The sequence below is a fragment of the Gracilinanus agilis genome, chromosome 2 (assembly GCF_016433145.1).
Source record: "Gracilinanus agilis isolate LMUSP501 chromosome 2, AgileGrace, whole genome shotgun sequence".
In the NCBI taxonomy this organism is placed as follows: domain Eukaryota; kingdom Metazoa; phylum Chordata; class Mammalia; order Didelphimorphia; family Didelphidae; genus Gracilinanus; species Gracilinanus agilis.
This window is the reverse complement of record NC_058131.1, coordinates 347223776-347234056: the sequence shown is the minus strand read 5'-3', so window position 1 is coordinate 347234056 and position 10281 is coordinate 347223776. Positions and strand designations below refer to the sequence as shown.

Below are 10281 nucleotides of genomic sequence, written 5' to 3'. Positions count from 1 at the left end.
AAATTATTTTTAAAAGAAAAAAATAAAGTAATATGACTATATTTTGAATTGTTGTTCAGTTGTGGAATTCATTCCCTACTTTTCCTGACTTCATTTAAGATTTTTTTTGGGAATGGCTCTAGAGGAGTTTGCCATTTCTTTCTCTAGCTCATTTTTCAGATGAGAAAACTGAGGTAAACAGGGTAAAGTGACTTGCCCAAAGTCACACAGCTAATTAAGTGTCTGAGGCCTGTTTTGAACCCTTAAAGATGAGTCTTCCTGACTCTAGGCCTCATGCTCTATCCACTGCCCCACCTAACTGCCCCAATATTTGGAAACCCTAATAGAAATACAAAATCATTGGTAAAATTTATGTAAGATAACAACAAAGCAGTCTACTTATAGACAAACCAAGACTCTAAACTTTGACTGGATCATAGACTTCATTTGAAGAGAGATTAGATTTTCTTAATTAATCAATTAAATACAATTTAAAAAAAGAGATATCAGAGGTCAAATAATTCATTCCTTCTGAGACTCAGAATACTACACAAGTAGAATGTTGTAGATTCCTAAAAAATGAATCCAAAAAAATCCAGTTTTTCCACTGTATGATGCTGACCTTGTTCATTAGGATTCACAAGACTTGCTGTATGGGACTAAGTATGCATATCTGAAGGGCATTAAAAATCCATTCACACACATTAGAAATAACCCAAAGCTGCCTCAAAGTTCCACCATTAAGGAGTCATTCTTTTGTATTAAAGGGACAGATTTTGAGCTGGAAAAGATCTTAATGTGTATTCTAACCCAAGACAACAGGAAATAGAAGCCCAGAGAGGCTGACTTGTCCAGTGCTACCTAGTAAGTGACAGGTACAGGATTTGAAGTGAAATCTGATTTCAAACCCAGTATTATTTCCATGTACACTACAGTATACATGGTAAAGTGAGCAGACTTGCTTGCTGGGAATCAGGACACCCAGATTCTAATCTAAGCTTGGACATACTTTTACTGTGTGACCTGGACCAATTCTGTCAGATTCTTGAGAGTGTGAGGACCCTGGAAGCAGGTGCTGTGAACTACAATGCCAATATTGGCTGGGGATACACAGAAAAGTAAAATACAGTCTCTGCCTGGAGGGGCTCACAATCTAATGGGTTAGGGGGGACAACATGCAAAAAACTATGTACAAACAAGCTACATACAGGATATATAGTAAAAGATATACATAGCTATAGATAGATATATAAAATCAACAGAGAGAAGGTAGTAGACTTGAGACCCAAGTTCTAACTCTGGGATGAAGGGAAACCTTATATCTTAATTCTGGGCTGACTCAGTCCCCTGGACACCACCCTTACAACAAATAGGCACCACCAAAAAAGGGAAGGGTCCCCCTCTCCTTGTCCCCACCCACCGCCCGCCCCGTTCTGTGACGCCAGCAGACTGCCCTTACACATTACCCTCTATGACATCGGGTCAAGGGTTCCGGGCTTGGGCATCTCTAGGGGATTTCTACACTCAGGTTCACGGGTGGGCCATCAGGGTAGGAGTGGGAGGAGGCTGTTCCGGGTCTTCTCAGGGTGGGTGACCGGGAGGTCCCCGGGCCCAGCCCCGGGCAGGGTGTAAGGACGGGTCTGGGGCTAGCATCATGCGGCGAAGCCCCCGGCCCGGGTCGGCTGCCACGCCGCATAAACACAACCCAGATTTCTACAGCGACCGGAGCAATAGCTCTGTGAGCGCCACATCCCGGGACAGCGGCTCCCGCAGGTGAAAAGGGAGCATCTGCAGTGGACCGCGGGGAGGATTCTGAGAAGGGGGGACCCGAGAGGCAGAAGGGAGGGGGACCTGAAGTAAGGAGGGTACGAGGGTCCGTCAGGGGACGGGGAGGGATGAGGGGTCCTTCCGGGGTTCTGAAAGCATCCCGTGTGCAGGGGCAGCCGGAGGTCATTGGCAGGCTGGAAACTGTCTACCGATACGTGCGCCCCGCAGCAGGGCGGAGCCAGCAGTCTATGGCTGAGCACGGGTGAGGGCAAAGGGTTCCAGTCGGGTGAAAGGGGGGCAGAGGGCGGGAACTGGCTAGAGTGGGCCCATGGGGAGGCCTCGGGCAGGACCGGGCTCTGCCTCCTGCAGCAGCGACCGCAGCAGCAGCGGGAGCAGCAGTGGAGTCCTGCAGCCTCCTCCTGCCACCCTCAGATCTTTCGGGAAACCGGCCAGTCCAGCAGCAAACAAGGACCATAAAGAGTAAGCCAGTCCCCGACCCGACACCCTAGTCCTGGGCTGGCCCTTACCCTGGCCCCGCGTCGACTTCTACCCTGCCTCGGACCTCCTTAAACCCGGACGCCCGAGTCAGATGCCGACCCCTCAAACCATGTCCTCTCCACACCCAGCCATCATTCTCCAGACGCTGAGATTTTTTCCCGCCGTGTTTGGAGAGATTCTGGGAGCCTTCTGCAGGTGCGGGGGACCACGTGGAGAGGCTAGGAGTTGGGATTAGTGGAACGGCGGTGGTGGGAAGGGTATTTGCTGGCAGAGCTCGGGGGAGGCGGCGGCGGAGATGAAAAGGCGAGAAGGTAGGAGAGCTGGAGCTGGAGGTGGGCGGGGGCGGGGCCATGGGGACAAGGCGGGGCCAGAGGTAGACCTGAGGGCGGGGGTAGGAGGAAGGGAGGAGGAGGCGGAGAAAAGAAGAGCCCGAGGGGGAAAGAACCCGCGCAGACCAGGGAGGAGGGGCCGGGCCTGGTAGGAAGAAGAAATCAGGGGAGGAGCCTGAAGAGTAAGGGAGGAAGGGCCGGACTAACTATCTGGGAAGGAAGAACCGGGGGAAGGTAGGGGAAGTCCTAGCCAAGGTGGGGGAGGAGTCAAAGGAGAAAAGGAAGGAGGAGGCCGAAGTGTTTCGGGAAGGAGTCGGTGGCTGGGGAAGGAAGAGGAGCCTGAGGCAGGGGAGGGAACAGGAGGCGGGCTGGGGAGGAGCCAGGCAGGTAGGAGAGGCTTTCCTCCTTCATCCCTCTTTCGTTCACTCCTTCTCCGTTGGTCCCTGCGCCAGGGAGGTGCGTTCTCTCCGCTTCCTGATTACAGCCTCGCTGTTCTTCTGTCTCTTCGCGGCTGGTGAGGGAACAGCTCTCAAACTTGCAAGCCCTCTAAATAATCCAGATCTGCCCTCAGGGCAAGGGGGAGTGGGGAACCCTGACTCTGAGTCCCCAACCCACCGGGAACAAATGCCCAAGGAGGCAGACCCAAGAGCTTCAGGGATAAAGACAGCCTCTTCTCCCATCCCTGCTCCCCAGGTTGCCCCTGGAGCCTCCCTGGGAAACCTTCCCAATCGAGTTCCCGGCCTAGGTCCTTACAGACTTTGAAGCCCTCTCGTCCAGTTGTCCTAGTTTTGAGCACTGGAGCATCCCTTAGCCGTCCAAATGCTCAGGCCCCTTTGTCACTGAGCCCCTGAGCCCTGGACCCCTACTTCCCTAAATCTGATCCTTTCTTTGCAGCGATCTGGGGTGTATTTCTATATTTTACCCCTGTCTGGGATGAGGTAAGTGGTTTCTCTGGGTAGTGGGAATGTGGGAGATGGGGAGGATTAGGGAGGACAATTTGTGTTTGGGAGGGAGGTTGTGGGGAAGAGGCGTGATGAAGGCTGAACTGAGATCTGTGTTCTCCCCCTTCCCCTAGGACACCAGGGAGTTCCTAACTCTGAGGTGAAAGCTGGGGCCTAGAGGGGCTGAGGGTCCTAGGAAAAGCCTGGTGGGGCCTGGGAGAACCCTGAGGGCCAGTCCTTATATCCATCCCTGGGGGGTTGCCCTTTGTCCCTTGCTCCCACCCGATGCTCCTGCTTCCTGTTCCCTGCCTGCTCTTTGCTCTCTATCCCCCGCCCCCCCCCCCCCCTGGCAGTGAATACCATGAGAAGGTCCACTCCCAAGGGCTGCAGCTGCAACAACTTCAAGCTGAGCTTGACAAACTCCACACAGATGTGTCCAGCATTCGAGCGGCCAACAGTGAGGTGAGTATGGTTCTCATAAGGCTATCCCTCACCCCTTGGTCCCCCATACCCCAGGGGCCAGACCCAGCTGGTCCTTCCCTCCCCATCTCTCCCCAGAGGGTGGCCCAGCTTGTGTTCCAGAGACTGAATGAAGATTTTGTGCAAAAACCTGACTATGCGCTGAGTTCCGTGGGTGAGACTACCTAAGACAGAGCTACCTAGAGAAAGAGAGATATAGAGACACCCAGAGAGATAGAAAAGAGCCAGACAGAGGGAGGGAGATACATGAAAATACAGACACTCCCATCCCCTCAAGCTCCATGTCTGAACCCAGACCCTTTGCTTGTTGTAGGAGCTTCCATCGATCTGGACAAGACATCACATGACTACGAGGACAGGGACACAGCTTATTTCTGGAATCGGTTCAGCTTCTGGAATTATGCCAAGCCCCCCACAGTCATCCTGGAGGTATAAGGGGAACCTGAAACCCAGTGGAGAAGAGTAGGGTAGGCCAATGCCAGGGGCCTGTGAGGAACTGAGACAGTCAAAAAGGGGGTGCCCCTGGCTGTGGTGTATCCCCCAAGCTCACTGGCCTTATTTCAAACTCAGACTGACCCTCAGATGGTTTGGGGCAGGGTGTAAACTGAAAATCTAGAATCAGATAAATCCAGAAAAAAGTGGGGAAGGTGCTTGTCAATGTGCATGAGGCAAGGGGGGGGGTCCATCTTAGGGGATGTATACGGCAGGTTCTTCTGGTCCTTCTTGGTCATTCAGGAATGGTCATGGTCCTCCATCCAAATTCCAGGCCTGTCATTACTGGGTTTTGTTTCTCAGACATTTTCTAGCTGTGTGATCCTGGACAAGTCACCTGAGGACTGGCTATCTGCCTCCTTTTCTCCATTTGTAAAATGGGGATAATAACAGCACCTCCCTCCTGGGGTGGTTGTGAGGATCAGATAAGATTTGTTTAATGCTTTACAAACCTCAAAGTGTTCTATAAGCCATCATAACCTTTGGTAAGTCACTTACTGCCTCTGAGTCTATTTCCTCATCCTTAAAATGAGAGAATTGAAACAGATATTCTCCTAGGTGTCTTCCAGTTCTAAATCCTATGAGCCTGTGTTCATGTTCTGACCCCATGTAATATTTGTCACCGTTCCTCTAGCCTGATGTCTTCCCTGGGAATTGCTGGGCTTTCAAGGGGCCCAAGGGCCAGGTGGTCATCCGGTTACCTGGCCGAGTTCAACTAAGTGACATCACCCTGCAGCACCCCCCACCAAGCGTGGCTCACTCTGGAGGTGCTAGCAGTGCCCCCCGAGATTTTGCTGTCTTTGTGAGTAGGGTTGAGGACTGGTCTGTGGGGTCTCCCATTGTCAGGTGCTGGGGGAGAATAGGATGGGAATGGGAGACTGATATCTTTCTGAAGTCACCTGCTGCCTTTGGCATCTCTCCTCCATTCCCACCACACCAGGGCCTCCAGGGTGATGACAAGACTGAAGTTTTCTTGGGAAGATTCATCTTTGATGTGGAAAAATCAGAGATTCAGACATTCCATCTGAAGGTGAGGAAAGGGCTTTGGAGATTGGGAAGGGGGCTAGGGCTGTTTCCCTGCCCTTAGTCCAGAATAAGGAGGGCCTGGGGCTCTGGTCTCTCTCTCCCTAGAATGAGCCCCCCATCGCCTTTCCAAAGGTGAAGATACAGATACTGAGCAACTGGGGACACCCACGTTTCACCTGCTTATACCGAGTTCGGGCTCACGGGCTTCGGAGTCATGATGGGCATGGTGAGGATAGCAGGACTAAGGGAGAAAGAAATGGGGCATCTGAAACTACTACTCTTCATTAAATCTCCTGCTAATTGCATATGAACAGTTTCAGGGATCTCTTCATGAGAAACCAGAGACTGAAAGGAAAGGATCTGTGGGCATCAATAAAGTACTCAATGTCTGATTCTCTCCTTAGCAAACGCTCAAGACTCTCCAAACAAGAGCCCACCTAGATTTCACTTTAGAATAAGCTCTTTTCCCTCTAGAAAACCAAGGCTATGAATTGGCCATTTATCACAAGAAAAAAAAAAAAAAGAAAGCTATGGACTAAGTCAGACCAGGGTTGCAGTCCTGACTTTGCTACTAATTCTTAAAATCTTAAACAAGGTCAGAAAAAATAGGGAACGAATTCCACAACTGTTTGTATTCCCAGATCTACCACAAGCAAATGTCTTCCTAGGCCCTCTTCTCTTGTCTGTCCTAACTATAGGATTGGACCAGCCCCCTCCCCCCCCTTTTTTTGAAGGCAAAAAAAAATCGTTACTTGCCTAGTCACACAGCTAGCAAGTCACTGAGGGTGAATTTAAACTCAGGTCCTCCTGACTCCAAGCCCAGCATACTCCAAGATCCACTATGCCACTTAGCTGCACTTCTCCCCACCCCCCCTTTAAAAAACATTTTTATGAACTGAGTTTTTCTTTTTTGCCACTATTCTGTGGTCTTCCCTAACCACTATCTCAACAGCATGGGGAGTGTCATGGAGTCAATGTCTTCTAACCTTTTTTAAAATCTCCCCCTTGGCCCAAAGCTCATTCCTCCCTCTTTTTGCTTTTTTAAAGAACCTCCTCTAGCAAGTTATTTGGACATCACAGATTTCAGCCCTAAGAAAGTATAATACTCTGTGACTATAAAAAAAACTTCGTCAGACACGTGCACAAATTACATACACGTCTGGGGGTGGGGGTGAGGGGTGTGGGGGAGAAGAGTCATGTTTCTTAATGGTTGACTAAACCCAAGTTATCTATTGATGATGTCACAGCCCTCACTAGGCTGATGGGTATCATTGGGATAGAGAGCTATCCTGTCTCTGTTCCTGCAGAACCTGCTCCATAGCTGAGTTCACAGGATACGGGACTGGAAAGGACTTTAGAGGTCCCATAGCTAGTAAGGAGTGCAGCTAGAGGCACGTGCCAATCATGCCTCATGGCGGTGGGTACAAATGGGCAGAGCCTTGGGGTCAGTAAAGAGATAGCCTAGGGTTTGAAAAGCAAGCAAGGTTCAGAGAAGAATCATGGATTCAAAGCTGGGTTTTCTATTTCCTTCTTCCTGCTGAGGCAGCACAGAAAAATGAACATTGGATTTAAAAATCAAAGGACCAGGGTGTAAATCCTAGGTAAGCCATTTTCTACTTTTGTGAGCCTGAACTACTACTAGGGCATTGGCCTGGTGAACTTACTTGTGCTAGCACTCATCACATACTCTCTTCCACTGTATTTAGTTCATTTCAAATACTCAATTTGGCCTATGGGGGAATCTTAGTCAGGAATTCCCCTTCCCCCCTTGCCTTTACTATCACCAATTCACTGAGCTAAGGCTATCTAATAATCTAATAGAATGTCCCATAAGCATGGCACTGAAATTTATCAATAAATGATTGAAGTAAAATTCAACTTGGAGTGAGGGGTGGGGGTGGTGATGGAGGGGGGGGGGGTGGTCAGCAGCTAGATGTCTGGATAGAAAGCCAAGTCCAGAGATGAGAGGTTCTGGGTTCAAATGTAGCCTCTGACACTTCCTGTATGACCCTGAGCCAAGTCACTTAACGCTAATCACCTAGCCCTTGCCACTCTTCTACTCTGGAACCAATGCATAGTTACTGGTTCCAAGACAGAAGGTAAGGGTTATTTTTTAATTCCATTTTGGAAAACCAATAAATTGTTGCCACAGCATTCAGGAAAGTCTAACACCTTGGCTTCAAGCAAAATTAATGATATTTGGTTTTGAATTCTGACCCATCCAGATCTATGCTTCTAGATTTGTATTGATGTGGGTGGTGGTGGTGATGGTATTGTTGCATTATATTTTGGGGCCCATAACAAGTGCTCTTGGGACTGGAAGTCTGACTAATTCACTCCTTAGACTTAACATCTTAAAGTTCAATTGGAAGAGCAAGTCACCCCATCTCGAGGCCTCTCTATAAAGTGAAGTGATTAGAAGAAATTATTTTCAGGGGCTCATGACAATAAATAATCTCTCCCAGATCTGACTATCTTGTTTCTGCCTCCTGTAATTATCTTGCCTGAGAACCCCAGCAAAACCTAAGAAAAAAATCTAGACCTGGAATAAGAGGACTAGATTGCATTCCCCTAGGCTTATGATCTCAAGCCAAGTAAGTTCTCTTTAGTGGGATGTTTCTCCACTGTAAAATGGGATCATGTACTCTCATAGGATTGTTACAGAAGTAACCAAAAAGTGTGTTATTTGTACCCATGTCTTATGCCCCTACTAGACTAAATGAGGCTAGGGAACATCACTGAATCTCCAGGTTCAAAGAGCCCTTGAGGCCATCTAGTTGGACTATATAATACCTGGACAAGAATTCACTAGCATACCCAGCAAATGGTCATTCATCATCCCATTTTCCCTTTGCACATAATTTTAAGTTTTTTCCATTTACAGCTCAGTGAATGGGCCCCAAATAGCATTCAATGAAGGCTCTTGAATGATGTAGACCTCCCTTCACCAGAACAAGAAGAGAGTCAGTCTTGACTGATCTTTATTGAACACAGGGGATGTGTACATGATGAAGAGAGGAAAGCATTAATAGTCTAATGTATACAAATATAAAAAGATATAAAATGTGCTGGGGCCAGGTTGGCTTGAGACTGGCCTGGCCTATGGCATACACAGAGCCCTTGAGGGAGCCCAAAGTTGCAAGTGCAAATGTCCGCCCTGGGACAGATGATGCTCTGTTCCTCCTCCCACTGAGAGGAGAAACGAGGCATAGAAAGAGACAGTGTGCAGAAGAAGGGGATTGGTTTAATTGATTAGTTCTTGGGGGCTGGTGCAGGGTCCTTGGCAGGCAGGACTGGGGGCTTGTGAGGAGCCAAACGCTGTGCCTTATAGTAAGACACGAGCTGCCGGGGCACCTCAGCAAGGACTGCTTGGGCCAGTGCCTCCTTCGGGGCCTGTGGAAGTGAGAGAAACAGAATAAGAGATTAGCTGATTCTTCTCCCAACCCCATGCCAGTCTTCCCTTCACCCCCTTGGCTCACACTCTGAAACTGGCGGAAAGGCACGAATTGGACAACATCTCGGGCAACAGTCTCTCCATTGCGAGCTCGCAAGGGACCTCCATCGCCATCCAACTCCTCCATGGCTGTGAAGTCAGCACCCCCAACACCCACGATGATGATGGACACAGGCAAGCGTGAGGCCCGCACCACAGCCTCCTTTGTAGCCTCAACGTCTGATACAGCCCCATCCGTCAGCAAGAGCAGCACAAAGTATTGCTGGAGTGTCCAAAGGCAAAGGTGTCATAAAAAGGGGGCCTATCCCCAGAGCTATCCCATCCCCTCCCTGCTCATGGACCACAGGACACCCCATAAACCACGGGCCCTTCTCACCAAGGCAGTTCCCTGCTGTGCTGCCTGGGTGGCAAATTGGGCCACATGGTTGATAATGGGGGCGAAATTTGTGGGGCCATAGAGTCGGACCTGAGGCAGGGATTGGCGATAGGCATCTACAATGCCCTGGATACCTGGAAAATAGGAAGAAGTGAAGGTGGAACATGGATTTGGGAGGAAAGAAGAAGCCAGAAGCCAGAGAAGGATAAAAGTTTACCTGGGCAGTAAGGGTTACTGGGATTGAAGTTCAAGGCAAATTCATGAGAGACCTGAGTGTGGAAATAGGAATAGCTTTGCATCCCAATTTTTATATTCCCTAACTATGACTAAGAGCAAGGTCATTCTTCCTTAGGCTTGTTTCCTCCTTTGTAAAATGAGGTTAGACTATATCATCTCTAATGTCCCTCTTGATTAAAAATTCTCTTTCCCCACCCTGTCCCTTACCAGGATAGCAACCCATTCCCCAACCCTGAGGTCAAAGGTGAGATTAGGAAGGGGCGCACCTGCCAGTCGGGGGGCACCTGGGCCCCAAATCCAAAAGCCGGAAACAGTTTGTCCCTGCAGAAGGAAAATAGAAATTGGAGAGGGAAATAAAATTGGGGAGCACTTACCCCTACTCTCCCTGTCACCCATTCCCCTACCCCCTGGGGCTATTGTCTGAAAGAAGTCATCTAGTAAGGAACCTATAAGAAGTGAGGGGTGCAGTCACTAGGGCAAGACTCACGTGTCATAGTCTTGGATCACACAGCCCACACTCCACAATGCTGTCAGGTATTCATTGACCCCAGAGGGACTCAGGTAATGCAGGGAATCTGGAGAGGAAGGGTCCCCGTTGGATCCAGTGAAGTCTATACCCACCTGGAAGGCAGGGGAAGATGTGATTGCACTTGGGAGACCTGGACACTGAAGTCCTTTCCTCTTCCATATCGAGCCTCCCAT

General features: G+C 49.4%; 2 protein-coding genes across 5 annotated transcripts in view; one reads left to right on the top strand and one right to left on the bottom strand.

Moving 5' to 3' along the window:
- The first annotated feature begins 1633 nt into the window (after positions 1-1633).
- Positions 1634-6279, top strand: SPAG4 (sperm associated antigen 4). The gene is made up of 13 exons (XM_044661582.1): positions 1634-1752; positions 1917-2008; positions 2116-2226; positions 2373-2439; positions 3026-3087; positions 3468-3511; positions 3649-3674; positions 3868-3976; positions 4073-4148; positions 4308-4423; positions 5121-5288; positions 5427-5516; positions 5618-6279. Exons 1-13 carry the CDS (start codon positions 1634-1636, stop codon positions 5798-5800), a joined length of 1263 nt encoding a protein of 420 aa, XP_044517517.1. The 3' UTR covers positions 5801-6279.
- A 2197-nt stretch (positions 6280-8476) lies between these two features.
- The window catches only part of CPNE1 (copine 1), a 36418-nt gene continuing 34613 nt past the window's right edge, over positions 8477-10281 (bottom strand). For all 4 annotated transcript variants that reach the window (XM_044664358.1, XM_044664360.1, XM_044664359.1 and 1 more), the window contains 6 exons: positions 10067-10200; positions 9846-9900; positions 9560-9611; positions 9343-9476; positions 8992-9228; positions 8477-8905 (listed from right to left, as the gene is read on the bottom strand). In XM_044664358.1, the coding sequence (XP_044520293.1) occupies positions 8765-8905; positions 8992-9228; positions 9343-9476; positions 9560-9611; positions 9846-9900; positions 10067-10200 (753 nt within the window). In that variant the 3' untranslated portion in view covers positions 8477-8764. The remainder of the gene's footprint in view (positions 8906-8991; positions 9229-9342; positions 9477-9559; positions 9612-9845; positions 9901-10066; positions 10201-10281) is intronic.

What these genes read in the sequence shown, in the direction of transcription:
- SPAG4 (XM_044661582.1), top strand. Translation starts at nt 1,634, where the DNA reads ATGCGGCGAAGCCCCCGGCCCGGGTCGGCTGCCACGCCGCATAAACAC. An exon ending in ATTCTGGGAGCCTTCTGCAG is followed by an intron (nt 2,440 to 3,025) that starts GTGCGGGGGACC and finishes TCCCTGCGCCAG; the next exon opens with GGAGGTGCGTTCTCTCCGCT. An exon ending in TTACCCCTGTCTGGGATGAG is followed by an intron (nt 3,512 to 3,648) that starts GTAAGTGGTTTC and finishes CCCTTCCCCTAG; the next exon opens with GACACCAGGGAGTTCCTAAC.